This window comes from Labrus bergylta, chromosome 5, assembly GCF_963930695.1.
Source record: "Labrus bergylta chromosome 5, fLabBer1.1, whole genome shotgun sequence".
NCBI lineage: Eukaryota > Metazoa > Chordata > Actinopteri > Labriformes > Labridae > Labrus > Labrus bergylta.
In genome coordinates, this window is record NC_089199.1 from 33897473 (window position 1) to 33917510 (window position 20038).

A 20038-nucleotide genomic window follows, 5' to 3' on the forward strand; every position below is an offset into this window, starting at 1 on the left:
AATCAACTTGTGATTCAAAAATCTGTGATTTTTCACACTTAAATATAAATCAAGTATCTCCTCTGAAAATAACTCTGTGAGTCATGACTGTCTACAATGGGTGTAACACCCGAGTCCCACTGTCTGTGATGTTTTCAGAGTTTTCAGAGTCCTATCTTCACTTTGTTTACATCGCCAGGACGGCCGGCTGACTCCTCCCCTCGTGTATAAAAGTTGTTTAATTGAGGGACTAGAGAAAAGAAGAATAACATACTGTACTCACTGCTTAACTGTGTTTCTAGATCACGCTCATTTCAGGTAAATTTACATGCAGTGTGAAGATACCAGCATAATAAAGATCACTAGCATTAGCATGCTAACACAACAATGCAGCGCCAGTTGTTTTGGTTTCATGCTGGTGCTCAAGGGCGACATCTGCTGGATCAAAACATCATATATAAAGACTTTAAATAAAATATCATGTAGTATTTGGAACCAAACAACAAGCTGAGTGTTCTTCAAATGAAAGTGGATTGTTAAGTTTTTATTGGCATGTCCCAAAATTCTTCACAGACATAAAGAGCTTCAGGTTGTTTTCATGAGAATCACCCAAAGAGACGTTTTTTTAATACACATAACTTTATTTAAAACTTCTTCAACAAACAAAACGAATGAAAAAGATTTACAGAGTGAAGGTAAAGACTGAGTGGAAAAGTCAAGGAGGGGAAACTGCTGCTCCAGGCGGCCATCTTGGCTCTCACTTCTTGAATCTAAGGGAGAGAACAGATTGTCAGCCATCTGTGTTAACATCTTTACGGTGTGTTTGACATCTCTAATGCGTCCAACATCTTTGCGGTGTGTTTGACATCTCTAATGCGTCCAACATCTTTACAGTTTGACATCTCTAATGCATCCAACATCTTTACAGTTTGACATCTCTAATGCATCCAACATCTTTACAGTTTGACATCTCTAATGTGGTTTAAAACGTTTAAAATCCAGAACTTTGTCCAGATTCAAATGTCTAAAGTCTGTGCAGCGAGCGCTCACTGGATCAAACTCACCTGGAGTTACCTGGTCGCTTCCTGTCCCCACCTGGACCCTTCCTGTCCATGCCGGGACGCTTCCTGTCCCCACCAGGACCCTTCCTGTCCCCACCTGGACCCTTCCTGTCCCCACCTGGACGCTTCCTGTCCCCGCCTGGACCCTTCCTGTCCCCACCTGGACGCTTCCTGTCCCCGCCTGGACGCTTCCTGTCCCCACCTGGACCCTTCCTGTCCCCACCTGGACCCTTCCTGTCCATGCCGGGACGCTTCCTGTCCCCACCTGGACCCTTCCTGTCCCCACCTGGACCCTTCCTGTCCCCACCTGGACGCTTCCTGTCCATACCAAGACGCTTCCTGTCTTCGAAAGACGGTCTGTAACCATGGAGACAAGAGAGAGGCAAAAAGAAAGATGAGACAGGTTTAGAAACAGACAGACAGACAGACAGACAGACAGACAGACAGACAGACTCACCCCGCTCTGTATTGTTTGAGCGCCTTGCTGCTCGTGTTGGTCAGCTCTTTGTCGAACACGGACTTCTTTCCTCCTTTTCCTGTTTTTTGTTTTTTGGCCGCTGCAGACAGACGGAGTTCAGAGAGTCAGATAAATACACATGGTATGTACGATGGTTTAAATATCAGATCTGAGGACTTCTGCTGACCTGTAATCGGCGTCTCTTCCTCCGCCATCGCTCTCGCTCTCTTTGGTCGTCTGTCTCTTTTGGCCGCCCGCTCGGCGAACATCTGGGCCTTCAGGATCTCGAACTGAGCGCGCTCCTCAGGCTGACGGGCAGACATCAAAGAGCATGAATTTAAACAAGAGGTCTCACTTGGACGGTAATTCAAGTTAGATGAAGAAGTTTCAGTCTGACAATGAAAACTGAACTAGGCGCCGTGTCCAGAAGAGCGCTGGCTGTGCGCTCGTTAGCGATTGGATGAAGCATCAAACGCTCTCTGCTTTAAGGAAACAGTTTAAAAAGACGCTGGTACTCATCTAAAAACGCCAGGTGGGGGTGATCATAACATGACACGGATTTAATCCTGTGCTGCATTCAGGTGCAATAGTGAACTGAACACTGAACGCTGCCTTCACCATAAAATGATGGTGTGGTTTTAAAACACACAAAGTTTCAACATGTCTGACGACCTCATCGTTTATCAGTCTCACCGTCAGCTCCTTCTTCTTCCCGCCGTCCTTCAGGAACTTTTCTCTCTTCTTCTTCCCTCTGAGAGCGAGATCGAAGTCCTGCAGAGCCTTTGACACTGAGGAAGAGGAGGAGCCGTTAAACACACACACACACACACACACACACACACACACACACACACACACACACACACACACACACACACACACACACACACACACACACACACACACACACACACACACACACACACACACACACACACACACACACACACACACACACACACACACACACACACACACACACACACACACACACACACACACACACACACACACACACACACACAGTGTGTAGTACTCACCTCGGCTCTGTTTTCTCTCCTGTTGAGTCTGAAACCAAACTCTCTGAGCCTCAGTCGAGGAGGCGGAGCCATCGAGACGCTTCTGAGCCACACTCAACTACGAACACACACAAAAACAAAAAGTGTACAGGTGTACAGATGTACAGGTGTTTAAGGTAACAGGTGCATCAGTAAGTGGGTGTGTCCGGGTGCTCAGGTGTACCTTTGCCTCAGACGCAGCCAGCTCTCTCTCCTCTCTCTCCAGCTTCATCACAGCTCCCACGTCTTTCTCAATTTTGGTGATCAGATCTCTGAACTTCAGGATGACCTCTGGGCGAGAGAGAGACAGAGAGAGAGACAGAGAGAGAGAGAGAGACAGAGAGAGAGAAAGAGAGAGAGAGAGAGAGAGAGAGAGAGAGAGAGACAGAAACAGAGAGAGAGAGACAGAGAGAGAGACAGAGAGAGAGAGAGACAGAGACAGAGACAGACAGAGAGAGAGACAGAGAGTTACATCACTTCACACCTGGGAACACTTTTGACAGGGGACATCTTTAAAACGACCGGGAATCATCACTCGTCGGCTCTGTCTATTTACTGGACACAGACCACCTGTCTGTCTCTCTCAGGTGTGCGTACCTGGCGGCAGGACTCGAGCCTTCACGCTGGTCTTTGCAGACTTCACCACCTCCTTCAGGATCTTCCTCTCAGACTCTCCCACCAGAGACACAGAGCGCCCAGAACGCCCGGCCCTCGCCGTCCGGCCGACACGGTGGACGTAGTGCTTCACTGTGGACGGCATGGTGAAGTTTATCACCTGTAGAAGCAGACAGGTAAGAAGAGAGAGAGAGGACGATCAGTACCTGGAGGTGTTTAAAGCTCAAAGCTGACTAACCTAACTCCTACATTCACTCATAAACATCGTCTCTCTCACCGTTTTGACGCCATCGATGTCCAACCCTCTGGCCGCCACGTCTGTCGCCACCAAGATATCGATCTGCTCGTCTTTGAAACGCCTGGAGAACAAAACAACGAGAGAACGAAGAACATCTGTACATGTTTCAGACTGTAAAGGTTGAATGTACCAGAGGAGGTTATACAGTATTCTTGTGTTTGTGCTCAGGTTCTATGGCGTCCATTTCTTTGTTGACGTTCCTGCAGTGTCATGTATCTAGTTCTGATATTTCTGATTCTTTCTGTGTTTCACAGCTTCTCCGGTTGTGTGTGTGTGTGTGTGTGTGTGTGTGTGTGTGTGTGTGTGTGTGTGTGTGTGTGTGTGTGTGTGTGTGTGTGTGTGTGTGTGTGTGTACCTGAGGTTCTCTAATCTCTGGTTCTGGCTCAGTTCTCCGTGCAGTTCTCCGACCTTCAGTCCCATCAGTCCCAGCAGGATGTGCAGTCTGTGAGCCTGTTTCCTGGTCTGAGTGAAACACATCACGTGATCCTGGAACGTCCGAGTCAGCAGAGCTACAACATAGAACATAGAACAGACACACCGTTAGAACATCAGTATGAGCAGGTGTGTGTGTTAGTCGTGCAGAAGAACTCCATGACTCACCTGCCACCACGGCCTCTCTGTCTCCCTCTCTGTTCTGTCGGATTCTGACGAACTCTTGTCGCAGAAACGGAGCGACGTCTGTGTTACTGTTTACAAAGATTCTGATTGGCTGCTTCAACGACACCGCAGCGAGGTCCTTCACCTGGAGACACAGGTCACATGACAAGCTTTAACACACCTGGAGACACAGGTCACATGACAAGCTTTAAAACACCTGGAGACACAGGTCACATGACAAGCTTTAAAACACCTGGAGACACAGGTCACATGACAACACCTGGAGACACAGGTCACATGACAAGCTTTAACACACCTGGAGACACAGGTCACATGACAAGCTTTAACACACCTGGAGACACAGGTCACATGACAAGCTTTAACACACCTGGAGACACAGGTCACATGACAAGCTTTAAAACACCTGGAGACACAGGTCACATGACAAGCTTTAACACACCTGGAGACACAGGTCACATGACAAGCTTTAACACACCTGGAGACACAGGTCACATGACAAGCTTTAACACACCTGGAGACACAGGTCACATGACAAGCTTTAAAACACCTGGAGACACAGGTCACATGACAAGCTTTAACACACCTGGAGACACAGGTCACATGACAACACCTGGAGACACAGGTCACATAACAACACCTGGAGACACAGGTCACATAACAAGCTTTAACACACCTGGAGACACAGGTCAAGCTTTAAAACACCTGGAGACACAGGTCACATAACAAGCTTTAACACACCTGGAGACACAGGTCAAGCTTTAAAACACCTGGAGACACAGGTCACATGACGAGCTTTAAAACACCTGGAGACACAGGTCACATGACAAGCTTTAAAACACCTGGAGACACAGGTCACATGACAACACCTGGAGACACAGGTCACATGACAAGCTTTAACACACCTGGAGACACAGGTCACATGACAAGCTTTAACACACCTGGAGACACAGGTCACATGACAACACCTGGAGACACAGGTCACATGACAACACCTGGAGACACAGGTCACATGACAAGCTTTAACACACCTGGAGACACAGGTCACATGACAACACCTGGAGACACAGGTCACATGACGAGCTTTAACACACCTGGAGACACAGGTCACATGACAAGCTTTAACACACCTGGAGACACAGGTCACATGACAACACCTGGAGACACAGGTCACATGACAACACCTGGAGACACAGGTCACATGACAAGCTTTAAAACACCTGGAGACACAGGTCACATGACAAGCTTTAACACACCTGGAGACACAGGTCACATGACAACACCTGGAGACACAGGTCACATGACAACACCTGGAGACACAGGTCACATGACAAGCTTTAACACACCTGGAGACACAGGTCACATGACAACACCTGGAGACACAGGTCACATGACAACACCTGGAGACACAGGTCACATGACAAGCTTTAAAACACCTGGAGACACAGGTCACATGACAAGCTTTAACACACCTGGAGACACAGGTCACATGACAACACCTGGAGACACAGGTCACATGACAACACCTGGAGACACAGGTCACATGACAAGCTTTAAAACACCTGGAGACACAGGTCACATGATAACACCTGGAGACACAGGTCACATGACAAGCTTTAAAACACCTGGAGACACAGGTCACATGACGAGCTTTAACACACCTGGAGACACAGGTCACATGACAACACCTGGAGACACAGGTCACATGACGAGCTTTAACACACCTGGAGACACAGGTCACATGACAACACCTGGAGACACAGGTCACATGACAAGCTTTAACACACCTGGAGACACAGGTCACATGACAAGCTTTAACACACCTGGAGACACAGGTCACATGACGAGCTTTAAAACACCTGGAGACACAGGTCACATGACAAGCTTTAACACACCTGGAGACACAGGTCACATGACAACACCTGGAGACACAGGTCACATAACAACACCTGGAGACACAGGTCACATAACAAGCTTTAACACACCTGGAGACACAGGTCAAGCTTTAAAACACCTGGAGACACAGGTCACATAACAAGCTTTAACACACCTGGAGACACAGGTCAAGCTTTAAAACACCTGGAGACACAGGTCACATGACGAGCTTTAAAACACCTGGAGACACAGGTCACATGACAAGCTTTAAAACACCTGGAGACACAGGTCACATGACAACACCTGGAGACACAGGTCACATGACAAGCTTTAACACACCTGGAGACACAGGTCACATGACAAGCTTTAACACACCTGGAGACACAGGTCACATGACAACACCTGGAGACACAGGTCACATGACAACACCTGGAGACACAGGTCACATGACAAGCTTTAACACACCTGGAGACACAGGTCACATGACAACACCTGGAGACACAGGTCACATGACGAGCTTTAACACACCTGGAGACACAGGTCACATGACAAGCTTTAACACACCTGGAGACACAGGTCACATGACAACACCTGGAGACACAGGTCACATGACAACACCTGGAGACACAGGTCACATGACAAGCTTTAAAACACCTGGAGACACAGGTCACATGACAAGCTTTAACACACCTGGAGACACAGGTCACATGACAACACCTGGAGACACAGGTCACATGACAAGCTTTAACACACCTGGAGACACAGGTCACATGACAACACCTGGAGACACAGGTCACATGACAACACCTGGAGACACAGGTCACATGACAAGCTTTAAAACACCTGGAGACACAGGTCACATGACAAGCTTTAACACACCTGGAGACACAGGTCACATGACAACACCTGGAGACACAGGTCACATGACAACACCTGGAGACACAGGTCACATGACAAGCTTTAAAACACCTGGAGACACAGGTCACATGATAACACCTGGAGACACAGGTCACATGACAAGCTTTAAAACACCTGGAGACACAGGTCACATGACGAGCTTTAAAACACCTGGAGACACAGGTCACATGACAAGCTTTAAAACACCTGGAGACACAGGTCACATGACAACACCTGGAGACACAGGTCACATGACGAGCTTTAACACACCTGGAGACACAGGTCACATGACAACACCTGGAGACACAGGTCACATGACAACACCTGGAGACACAGGTCACATGACAAGCTTTAAAACACCTGGAGACACAGGTCACATGACGAGCTTTAACACACCTGGAGACACAGGTCACATGACAGCACCTGGAGACACAGGTCACATGACGAGCTTTAAAACACCTGGAGACACAGGTCACATGACAACACCTGGAGACACAGGTCACATGACGAGCTTTAACACACCTGGAGACACAGGTCACATGACAGCACCTGGAGACACAGGTCACATGACGAGCTTTAAAACACCTGGAGACACAGGTCACATGACAAGCTTTAACACACCTGGAGACACAGGTCACATGACAGCACCTGGAGACACAGGTCACATGACGAGCTTTAAAACACCTGGAGACACAGGTCACATGACAACACCTGGAGACACAGGTCACATGACAAGCTTTAACACACCTGGAGACACAGGTCACATGACGAGCTTTAAAACACCTGGAGACACAGGTCACATGACAACACCTGGAGACACAGGTCACATGACGAGCTTTAAAACACCTGGAGACACAGGTCACATGACAACACCTGGAGACACAGGTCACATGACAACACCTGGAGACACAGGTCACATGACAACACCTGGAGACACAGGTCACATGACAAGCTTTAACACACCTGGAGACACAGGTCACATAACAAGCTTTAACACACCTGGAGACACAGGTCACATGACAACACCTGGAGACACAGGTCACATGACAACACCTGGAGACACAAGTCACATGACAAGCTTTAAAACACCTGGAGACACAGGTCACATGACGAGCTTTAAAACACCTGGAGACACAGGTCACATGACAAGCTTTAAAACACCTGGAGACACAGGTCACATGACAACACCTGGAGACACAGGTCACATGACAACACCTGGAGACACAGGTCACATGACAACACCTGGAGACACAGGTCACATGACAAGCTTTAACACACCTGGAGACACAGGTCACATGACAACACCTGGAGACACAGGTCACATGACAAGCTTTAAAACACCTGGAGACACAGGTCACATGACGAGCTTTAAAACACCTGGAGACACAGGTCACATGACAAGCTTTAAAACACCTGGAGACACAGGTCACATGACAACACCTGGAGACACAGGTCACATGACGAGCTTTAACACACCTGGAGACACAGGTCACATGACAACACCTGGAGACACAGGTCACATGACAACACCTGGAGACACAGGTCACATGACAACACCTGGAGACACAGGTCACATGACAAGCTTTAAAACACCTGGAGACACAGGTCACATGACAACACCTGGAGACACAGGTCACATGACAAGCTTTAAAACACCTGGAGACACAGGTCACATGACAAGCTTTAACACACCTGGAGACACAGGTCACATGACAACACCTGGAGACACAGGTCACATGACGAGCTTTAACACACCTGGAGACACAGGTCACATGACAACACCTGGAGACACAGGTCACATGACAACACCTGGAGACACAGGTCACATGACGAGCTTTAAAACACCTGGAGACACAGGTCACATGACAACACCTGGAGACACAGGTCACATGACAAGCTTTAAAACACCTGGAGACACAGGTCACATAACAAGCTTTAAAACACCTGGAGACACAGGTCACATGACAACACCTGGAGACACAGGTCACATGACAACACCTGGAGACACAGGTCACATGACAACACCTGGAGACACAGGTCACATGACAAGCTTTAAAACACCTGGAGACTCAGGTGAGGTGACACAGGTATGTGTGTTTACCTCCTCTGTCATGGTGGCAGAGAACAACATGGTCTGTCTGTTGTAGGCACACATCCTGATGATCTCCTTCATCTGCTCCTCAAAGTACTCGTCCAACATCCTGGGAGACAAACACAGGGACACAGGTAGAAGCACACAGGTGAGCTTTTGTTTCTCAGGTGAGTTTATTGTTTGATTGTAGTTTTTCCTCTAACTTTTCCTCCTCTCTACAGGTGTCACAGTTTACCTGTCGGCCTCGTCCAGGATCAGGATCTCGATATGCGCCAGCTCAAAGGTCGGCGTGTTGTGAAGATGATCGATCAGCCGACCAGGTGTAGCTATCAGAACGTCTGGCCCCGCCCTCAACGCCACCTCTTGAGACTTCAGGTCCAACCCACCTGGTGACAGAGAGAGAGACAGGTCAGTTCAGGGGCCAAAGACTGAATAAAGAAATGCGACTTTGTTTTCCAGCGCAGTGAGGGGAGCATTTAACCCTTTGTGTGTTAAGACTTTACAAACAGAGGAGCTGCCCCCTGCTGGCCAAAGGTAAGAATGCAGCTAACCCCTAAGTCTTAAATACCTTTGATTTAAGACCTTACCTAGACTGAGAAACGGGCTGAATATAAAACATTCCAGATCTTATTTTGAAAAAGCGTATCCAGATTCAGCATGTGAACAGTCTTACCGACAGCCAGGCAGGTGGTGATGGAGGTGAACTGGGCCAGCTGACGGGCCACAGAGTGAACCTGGATCCCCAGCTCTCTGGTGGGAACCAGAACCAAAACCCGGGTCACCTGGGACGTCCTGGGTTTATAAACCAAACGCTCCAACACGGGCAACATGAAGGCTGCCGTCTTCCCTGCAGAGCGGAGAGGAACCGTTTGTTAGTCTCTCCTGAAATCAGTTTTAAAAACAGAAATCCAGTTTGATGAACCGGTCCTGGTCCGTCGGTCTCACCTGTCCCGGTGGCGGCGCAGGCGCACAGGTCTCTGCCCAGCAGGCCGACAGGTACACATGCCTTCTGGATGGGAGTCGGCTGCTTGAAGCCCACAGCTGTGATCGCCTGCAGTGACACAATGATTACAGACAAGACCAACAAGACCAGGGACCCTCATAGACCCGGGTCAGTCCTGGTCAGACTTAAAGGGATACTTCACCCATTAGCATTAATCTTTGTATCATTAGAAACCTGGTAGTATTTTTGAATGGTCGTGCATCCCGCCCTCACTTTCCCCGAGATGAGAAATCTTTGTATTTCTGAGTCTGTAAAGAAGCTTCCAGTGACGCAAGATGATGATCTTTGCGTCACTGGAAGCTGTTGTGGTTAGCGGGGTGAAACTACATCGCTAGTTTTCTCCTATTTTCAACCACTGAAGCTACAGACCAATCACAGATCAGTGGGTGGGAACTCACTCCCAGAATCCAAACTTAACGTCCGCCATATTGTTTGGAAGCTATGCTAACAGGCTCTATGGAGAAAAAATATAAATATAGCAGTGAGACGGCTGCTGCAGACAGGCCGGTCTTGTGTCTTTCATCCACATGAGCCAAAAAAACACTTTCTGTCTTTTCTTGGTCAAGAAGGCACCAACTTCAAAATGTATTTCACATTTCTAATATGACCCAATGTCAACACAGATTGATGTTTCAACGGGGGAAGTTTCCCTTTAAAGATATAAAAAAGCTGCAGGATTGGATCAGCTGATCTCCTGTGTGGGTGTGTTTACCTTCAGGATTGGTCGGGACAGGTTCATGTCATCAAACGTCATCTTATCGTCAAACTGAGAGGCGTCTTCGTAGTACGACTCCGGAGCCTGAGAACACACACACACACAGTTCTTTGTTACCATGGTAACAGCTAAGTGTAAACGAACCTGTGACATCATCAGCTCCTCTTCCTCACCTCCCCCTCCTCCTGCTTCCTCTTCTTCCCTCGTCGTTCTTTGTCTCTCAGAGTGTCTGAAGGGAAACAGAAACATTAAAGTCTGACTCACTAAACTCCAGATCTTCAGATCTTCTCACCTGATTTAGTTAAAATCTGCTCGTCTTCTCACCTGATTTAGTCAAAATCTGCTCGTCTTCTGAGTCAAATTCACTCTCCTCGTCCTCCTCTTCATCACTGTCCTCGTCTCCGTCGTCCTCTCCTTCAGGAGGCTTCACATCCTCCTCCTCGTCCTCCTCCTGGTTCTTCTCTGCTGATCCTTCAGCCTCCTCGCCCTCGCCTGATTTCTCCTGCAGATCAAAACAAACTGTAAACACACGAAGAAGAAGCTGAACACACAGGTGAGACGAGCTCCTCCGACGTGGACTCACCTCAGCTTTCCTCTTCTTCCTGATCTTCTCGATCTTCTGGTCCAGAGTGGTCGCAGTCCTCTGCAAACACAGAGCGGTTAAAAACAAACGCAGGAGAACGATGTCGAGGAACAACAGACGCCAAGAGGAGAGACAGAAACAGAGAGGGGGTGAGACAGAGAGAGGGTGAGACAGAAACAGAGAGGGGGTGAGACAGAAACAGAGAGAGGGTGAGACAGAAACAGAGAGAGGGTGAGACAGAGAGAGGGTGAGACAGAAACAGAGAGGGTGAGACAGAAACAGAGAGAGGGTGAGACAGAGAGGGGGTGAGACAGAAACAGAGAGGGGGTGAGACAGAAACAGAGAGAGGGTGAGACAGAAATAGAGAGAGGGTGAGACAGAGAGGGGGTGAGACAGAAACAGAGAGGGGGTGAGACAGAAACAGAGAGAGGGTGAGACAGAAACAGAGAGAGGGTGAGACAGAAACAGAGAGAGGGTGAGACAGAAACAGAGAGAGGGTGAGACAGAGAGAGGGTGAGACAGAAACAGAGAGGGTGAGACAGAAACAGAGAGGGGGTGAGACAGAAACAGAGAGGGGGTGAGACAGAAACAGAGAGAGGGTGAGACAGAAACAGAGAGAGGGTGAGACAGAGAGAGGGTGAGACAGAAACAGAGAGGGTGAGACAGAGAGAGGGTGAGACAGAAACAGAGAGAGGGTGAGACAGAAACAGAGAGAGGGTGAGACAGAGAGAGGGTGAGACAGAAACAGAGAGGGTGAGACAGAAACAGAGAGAGGGTGAGACAGAAACAGAGAGGGTGAGACAGAAACAGAGAGGGTGAGACAGGAACAGAGAGAGGGTGAGACAGAGAGAGGGTGAGACAGGAACAGAGAGGGTGAGACAGGAACAGAGAGGGTGAGACAGAGAGAGGGTGAGACAGAGAGAGGGTGAGACAGAGAGAGGGTGAGACAGAAACAGAGAGAGGGTGAGACAGGAACAGAGAGGGTGAGACAGGAACAGAGAGGGTGAGACAGAGAGAGGGTGAGACAGAAACAGAGAGAGGGTGAGACAGAGAGAGGGTGAGACAGAGAGAGGGTGAGACAGAGAGAGGGTGAGACAGAAACAGAGAGGGTGAGACAGGAACAGAGAGGGTGAGACAGAGAGAGGGTGAGACAGAGAGAGGGTGAGACAGAAACAGAGAGGGTGAGACAGAGAGAGGGTGAGACAGAGAGAGGGTGAGACAGAGAGGGTGAGACAGAGAGGGTGAGACAGAGAGAGGGTGAGACAGAGAGGGTGAGACAGAAACAGAGAGAGGGTGAGACAGAGAGAGGGTGAGACAGAGAGGGTGAGACAGAAACAGAGAGGGTGAGACAGAGAGAGGGTGAGACAGAAACAGAGAGGGTGAGACAGGAACAGAGAGGGTGAGACAGAGAGAGGGTGAGACAGAGAGAGGGTGAGACAGAGAGAGGGTGAGACAGAAACAGAGAGAGGGTGAGACAGAGAGAGGGTGAGACAGAGAGAGGGTGAGACAGAAACAGAGAGGGTGAGACAGGAACAGAGAGGGTGAGACAGAGAGAGGGTGAGACAGAGAGAGGGTGAGACAGAGAGAGGGTGAGACAGAGAGAGGGTGAGACAGAAACAGAGAGGGTGAGACTACCTTGTTCTTGAGCTGCTTCATGACGTCGGCCATCGCCCAGTCTTCACCATGACTCAGCACGTCTCGCTCTCCAAACTCAAAGTCGGCGTTGAAGTCTTTCACCCCACGACTCCCGAACTTCTTCTTCCTGTTCAGAACGATCGGCTGGTCCTGAAAAACAAACTGTGCTTTAATACTGGAGACACTCAGAGAGAAGAACAGGTGTAAGCAGGTGAAGAAGCCATGAGGTGAGGATCTCTTTGAGGAGGTGAGCTGACTCTAACCCTGAGAGGGCAGCATGATGAACAGACAGTTTACAGACTAAAGACAGAACAACCATTTACAAAGTGCTAAGACAGGACAGTGTCTCCTCAGTAGAGACAGGACAGTGTCTCCTCAGTAGAGACAGGACAGTACCTCCTCAGTAGAGACAGGACAGTGTCTCCTCAGTAGAGACAGGACAGTGTCTCCTCAGTAGAGACAGGACAGTGTCTCCTCAGTAGAGACAGGACAGTGTCTCCTCAGTAGAGACAGGACAGTGACAGGACAGTGCCTCCTCAGTAGAGACAGGACAGTACCTCCTCAGTAGAGACAGGACAGTGTCTCCTCAGTAGAGACAGGACAGTGTCTCCTCAGTAGAGACAGGACAGTGCCTCCTCAGTAGAGACAGGACAGTGCCTCCTCAGTAGAGACAGGACAGTGCCTCCTCAGTAGAGACAGGACAGTACCTCCTCAGTAGAGACAGGACAGTGCCTCCTCAGTAGAGACAGGACAGTGCCTCCTCAGTAGAGACAGGACAGTGCCTCCTCAGTAGAGACAGGACAGTGCCTCCTCAGTAGAGACAGGACAGTGCCTCCTCAGTAGAGACAGGACAGTACCTCCTCAGTAGAGACAGGACAGTGCCTCCTCAGTAGAGACAGGACAGTGCCTCCTCAGTAGAGACAGGACAGTGCCTCCTCAGTAGAGACAGGACAGTGCCTCCTCAGTAGAGACAGGACAGTGCCTCCTCAGTAGAGACAGGACAGTGCCTCCTCAGTAGAGACAGGACAGTGGGGTTATGATATGCCGGAATAGAGCCACAGGTCAGACTTGAACCCGGGCCGCCCTGGGGACCACAGCCTCTGTACACGGGGCGAGTGCACTAACCACTTCACCTCCGGCGCCCCAACATGAATCATTTCTGATGTCAGCCTATCAACATCTTAGCTGACTATATATTGAAGACAGGGGCGGCTGTGGCTCAGTGGTAGAGTCGGTCATCTCTTAACTGTAAGGTCGGGGTTCGATCCCCAGCTCCTGCAGCCACGTGTCCGATCTGTCCCTCTGCTTTATGTAGATAATATCTGTCATGTTTATTAATCAATCGCACATCCTGGGAAATCTAGATCTGTTTGAAAAGCCCCAAAAAACAAGAAAGAAGATTACTGAATAAAATCGACTTATCGACCGGCTTCGATTCTTTATTTATAACTGATGGAGGTAAACGCTGGTTAGGGGGGCCCCTGTGAATCTATAGGGGCCCCTGTGAATCTATAGGGGCCCCTGTGAATCTATAGGGGCCCCTGCAAACTCTAGAGTCACCTGTTGTGTAAAAATCTTTGTTTACCTCAAACTAAATCTTTAAACAGTTTATACTCAGTGATTTAAAAAGTGAAAGTGTGTTCCTCATCTTTACTCTTAACTTGAAGAGATTTAACATCTTTCTGACTCTTAAACAATTATTATAATTATTATTATTATTATTATTATTATTATAATTATTATTATTATTATTATTATTATTATTATTATTATTATAATTATTATTATTATTATAATTATTATTATTATTATTATTATTATTGTTATTATTATTATTATAACACTTGATGAGTCTTAAATCAGGGACACTTCAGTGAAGACACTTTACGTGATAAACGTTTGAAACCCTCCGGATCAATCAGCGGTCAGTCTGCTGTTTTCACGCCGGGCACACTCACCTCCTGCTCGGACTCGGTGTCGGGCTCCTCCGGGCTCTCCTCGTCGTCCCGGATCGTCCCAATGAAACCCAGCTGATCCAACATGGCGGACTGAAACCCGGTTCAGGACCGGACACTGTGGGTACTGACGGGTTCTGGTCGGGTTCTGTTGAGCTTCTGTGATGTACTACAGCCACACATACACACACGTGTGTTGACGGAAACAGGAAAAACAGGCGGAAGTTACTTCTTCTTCTTTGGTGCTTTGTAGCGGTTGGCAAACAGCGTTTTGGTGCATTACCGCCACCTACCGGTTTGGAGGGTGAACCACTAAAGGATTTACTATTTTTTATTAAATAAAGTACAAAATAAAATAAAATAAAATTGCATGCTCTCTATCAAACTAATCCTAAAATAATGAAATAAAAATCTATAACACTTGTTCATATAATTTCCTTACAAGAGATCACAGACAGGCTATATTTAAGTCTCATTATCAGTCTGGTATGTTTGTCAGTGAATTATAACGCATTCTAATGTTTCCTCATGTTCATCATATTCCCACCTTCAGGAAGGATGGAGCTGACACCCCGGACTGATTTAACCCCTGGTTCATGTTAAAGTTATATTTACAGAATCAGAAAAGTACATTTACACATAAGGAATTTTTCTTGGTGTATTGGTGCAAAAACAGTTAACAAGGACATAATGCATAAATAGCAAGAACTTAAATAATAAAATATGGAAGCAATTACCATATATAATATAAAATGTAAAAATGTAAAAATATAAGAAACACAAATGTACAAAAGGTGCAGTGAAGGATCTGTGCAGTTAGACAATGAAACAAATCTTACAGTGAATATAAATCTACTCACAGAGTGCATGTAAAGAGATAAGTTTAGAGTTTAGAGATATATTTTAGGTTACTGAACTTCTGTATTGACTTCACTTCAGAGGCTGCTGTGTCTGTGCAGTTACCACCAACTCTCAGCAGACGCTCTTTTCTTCCCTCTGCGCGTGACTGTTAGCGCCCCCTGTGTGTTAATTAGATGACTTTTACAAAGAGGCTGATTTAAATAGAAAGAGGACCTTTGTTCCCAAATAACTTCATAATGGATCATTTAAATACAAACAGCACCGACACACAGAGACGCTGTTTGCTCTGCAGCACAGTTAGGGGCGGCGGTGCAGTTACCACCAACTCTCAGAGGATTGTTTTTAGCTTCACTCTAACTGCACTGTGCGCGCCAGTGTTTTGAATCAGTCGCTTTTGCAATGATGATTATTTGAGACGTTTTTCCCGATGTTACTGCAGAATGACTCACTTAAACACATCCAACCAGCACCAACGCACAGAGACAGTTTTGCACTGCAGCGCAATTTGAGGTTTACTAAACCCCCTGAGTGTATTTTTTAATCATTTTTGATTGATTTGCACAGTTTCAGTGGTGTGCGATACTTTAGTGAATCAGGCCCTGAATGTTTTCATAACTTTCTCAGAACTGAAGGAACAAAAACATTCAGCCAGTTCAAACATTTATGAACTGTTTTGTTTTTCTGCAACGAATACACCAACAGTCCCTTCACGTGTTCACCTTAACGTGTTTTATGATGTGTTAACTGTGTGTGTGTGTGTGTGTGTGTGAAGGGCTGTTTCAGTCATTATGACATCATCTCATTATGTCACCAAACAGCTGGAACACTAAAACGTTTCTGGAAAGCTTTGATTTTCCTGGAAGGTGGAGTCTCTGACCTGTTTTTTAAATGTTTCCTGGATGTTCAGATCTCACGTGGATGTCGTTCAATATAAACGTTATAAAGACGCATTATGATACGATCACTCACACCAGGCAGAGGTCGAGGACACGTTTGACCCTGGATGATTTTGCAGCGTAAACGTCAATCTGAACTGATGCTTCATCTCAAGAATATAACTGATAAATACTTCAGCAGTGAACAACACGGTGGTTTACTTAGCGACTGAAACACATTAATTCAGAAGAGAGCTGAAGAGCCTGAACATCGACCTTCTTCTGGTTTGACCCCTAATGTAAATATTGTGACCCCTCATATTCACATTTTGACCCCATAAATAATAAGGTTAACACAAACTGTGAGCCTAGGCATTCATGTTTAATGTCCAATTAACATTTTGACCCTTCTGATAAATGTTGAGATCCAAGGAAGTATTACTGTCATGTCCCCTGATTAAAGCTGTGACCCCAGTAATTAATATTAAGACCCTCCCAGATGAACGTTTACACATTTTGACTCCTCAAGTTAATGTTAAGACCAAAAGAAAGTTGTTGTGACCCCCTCAGGGAACTGTAACCCAAAGCATCAGATTTGTGTTGTGACCAAATGATACAAAACAAAATGACCCGAGGATCAAAGCTGTGACCTGACAAATTCATATTTTGACCCCTAAGATTAATGTTGTGGCTAAAAAGGAACATATCGCTATTCCAGGGATTAAAATGCTAACCCCAAGACTTAATACTGTGACCCCAGATGTGACCCCAAAAATAAGTAGTATGACCCCTGACATGTGTGTAGTAGATAGTCTTTGACCCCTGGGTTTATGTTTTGACCCCTTAGGGTTAGTGTTTGACCCCTGGGTTTATGTTTTGACCCCTCAGGGTTAGTGTTTGACCCCTGGGCTTATGTTTTGACCCCTCAGGGTTAGTGTTTGACCCCTGGGTTTATGTTTTGACCCCTCAGGGTTAGTGTTTGACCCCTGGGTTTATGTTTTGACCCCTCAGGGTTAGTGTTTGACCCCTGGGCTTATGTTTTGACCCCTTAGGGTTAGTGTTTGACCCCTGGGTTTATGTTTTGACCCCTCAGGGTTAGTGTTTGACCCCTGGGCTTATGTTTTGACCCCTTAGGGTTAGTGTTTGACCCCTGGGTTTATGTTTTGACCCCTCAGGGTTAGTGTTTGACCCCTGGGCTTATGTTTTGACCCCTTAGGGTTAGTGTTTGACCCCTGGGTTTATGTTTTGACCCCTCAGGGTTAGTGTTTGACCCCTGGGTTAATGTTTTGACCCCTTAGGGTTAGTGTTTGACCCCTGGGTTTATGTTTTGACCCCTCAGGGTTAGTGTTTGACCCCTGGGTTAATGTTTTGACCCCTTAGGGCTAGTGTTTGACCCCTCAGGGTTGGTGTTTGACCCCTGGGTTTATGTTTTGACCCCTCAGGGTTAATGTTTGACCCCTCAGGGTTAATGTTTGACCCCTGGGTTAATGTTTTGACCCCTCAGGGTTAATGTTTGACCCCTCAGGGTTGGTGTTTGACCCCTGGGTTTATGTTTTGACCCCTGGGTTTATGTTTTGACCCCTCAGGGTTAATGTTTGACCCCTCAGGGTTAATGTTTGACCCCTGGGTTAGTGTTTGACCCCTTAGGGTTAGTGTTTGACCCCTTAGGGTTAGTGTTTGACCCCTTAGGGTTAGTGTTTGACCCCTGGGTTTATGTTTTGACCCCTCAGGGTTAGTGTTTGACCCCTGGGTTAATGTTTTGACCCCTTAGGGTTAGTGTTTGACCCCTCAGGGTTGGTGTTTGACCCCTGGGTTTATGTTTTGACCCCTCAGGGTTAATGTTTGACCCCTCAGGGTTAATGTTTGACCCCTCAGGGTTAATGTTTGACCCCTCAGGGTTAGTGTTTGACCCCTGGGTTTATGTTTTGACCCCTTAGGGTTGGTGTTTGACCCCTGGGTTTATGTTTTGACCCCTCAGGGCTGGTGTTTGACCCCTCAGGGTTAGTGTTTGACCCCTGGGTTTATGTTTTGACCCCTCAGGGTTAGTGTTTGACCCCTGGGTTAATGTTTTGACCCCTCAGGGTTAGTGTTTGACCCCTCAGGGTTAGTGTTTGACCCCTGGGTTTATGTTTTGACCCCTCAGGGCTGGTGTTTGACCCCTCAGGGTTAGTGTTTGACCCCTGGGTTAATGTTTTGACCCCTCAGGGTTGGTGTTTGACCCCTGGGTTAATGTTTTGACCCCTCAGGGCTGGTGTTTGACCCCTCAGGGTTAGTGTTTGACCCCTGGGTTTATGTTTTGACCCCTCAGGGCTGGTGTTTGACCCCTCAGGGTTAGTGTTTGACCCCTGGGTTTATGTTTTGACCCCTCAGGGTTAGTGTTTGACCCCTGGGTTAATGTTTTGACCCCTCAGGGTTAGTGTTTGACCCCTCAGGGTTAGTGTTTGACCCCTGGGTTTATGTTTTGACCCCTCAGGGCTGGTGTTTGACCCCTCAGGGCTGGTGTTTGACCCCTTAGGGCTGGTGTTTGACCCCTCAGGGTTGGTGTTTGACCCCTGGGTTTATGTTTTGACCCCTCAGGGTTAGTGTTTGACCCCTGGGTTAATGTTTTGACCCCTTAGGGTTAGTGTTTGACCCCTCAGGGTTGGTGTTTGACCCCTGGGTTTATGTTTTGACCCCTCAGGGTTAATGTTTGACCCCTCAGGGTTAATGTTTGACCCCTCAGGGTTGGTGTTTGACCCCTGGGTTTATGTTTTGACCCCTTAGGGTTGGTGTTTGACCCCTGGGTTTATGTTTTGACCCCTCAGGGCTGGTGTTTGACCCCTCAGGGTTAGTGTTTGACCCCTGGGTTTATGTTTTGACCCCTCAGGGTTAGTGTTTGACCCCTGGGTTAATGTTTTGACCCCTCAGGGTTAGTGTTTGACCCCTCAGGGTTAGTGTTTGACCCCTGGGTTTATGTTTTGACCCCTCAGGGCTGGTGTTTGACCCCTCAGGGTTAGTGTTTGACCCCTGGGTTAATGTTTTGACCCCTCAGGGTTGGTGTTTGACCCCTGGGTTAATGTTTTGACCCCTCAGGGTTGGTGTTTGACCCCTCAGGGTTGGTGTTTGACCCCTGGGTTTATGTTTTGACCCCTCAGGGTTGGTGTTTGACCCCTCAGGGTTGGTGTTTGACCCCTGGGTTTATGTTTTGACCCCTCAGGGTTGGTGTTTGACCCCTGGGTTAATGTTTTGACCCCTGGGTTTATGTGTCAATCAAACAATCAATCAAAAGTTAGGTGATATTATGCAGAAGTTATTGATCCCTTCTTCTTCTACTCTTTTATTCTAGTCTTTGTTTCTTCTACTCTTTTATTTTAGCTCATTTAATGTTTTGACCCCTCAGGGTTAGTGTTTGACCCCTCAGGGTTGGTGTTTGACCCCTCAGGGTTGGTGTTTGACCCCTGGGTTTATGTTTTGACCCCTTAGGG

General features: G+C 47.5%; 1 protein-coding gene across 1 annotated transcript; it reads right to left on the bottom strand.

The window, feature by feature from the left end:
- Positions 1–532: 532 nt before the first annotated feature.
- Positions 533–15058, bottom strand: ddx27 (DEAD (Asp-Glu-Ala-Asp) box polypeptide 27). Its single transcript, XM_020625770.3, has 21 exons — positions 14842–15058; positions 12884–13033; positions 11249–11308; positions 10990–11167; positions 10839–10894; positions 10663–10749; positions 9893–9998; positions 9621–9794; positions 9183–9333; positions 8957–9056; positions 4069–4210; positions 3824–3977; positions 3448–3529; positions 3153–3330; positions 2740–2846; positions 2538–2634; positions 2191–2285; positions 1685–1805; positions 1498–1597; positions 1044–1397; positions 533–749 (listed from the first exon to the last, which is right to left on the bottom strand). The coding sequence occupies exons 1-21, from the start codon at positions 14923–14925 to the stop codon at positions 737–739; spliced, it is 2589 nt and encodes an 862-aa protein (XP_020481426.2). The 5' UTR covers positions 14926–15058; the 3' UTR covers positions 533–736.
- Positions 15059–20038: the final 4980 nt, after the last annotated feature.

What these genes read in the sequence shown, in the direction of transcription:
- ddx27 (XM_020625770.3), bottom strand. Translation starts at nt 14,925, where the DNA reads ATGTTGGATCAGCTGGGTTTCATTGGGACGATCCGGGACGACGAGGAG. An exon ending in GGAAGAAGAGGAAAGCTGAG is followed by an intron (nt 11,168 to 11,248) that starts GTGAGTCCACGT and finishes TTTGATCTGCAG; the next exon opens with GAGAAATCAGGCGAGGGCGA. An exon ending in CTCAAACAATACAGAGCGGG is followed by an intron (nt 1,398 to 1,497) that starts GTGAGTCTGTCT and finishes CCATGGTTACAG; the next exon opens with ACCGTCTTTCGAAGACAGGA.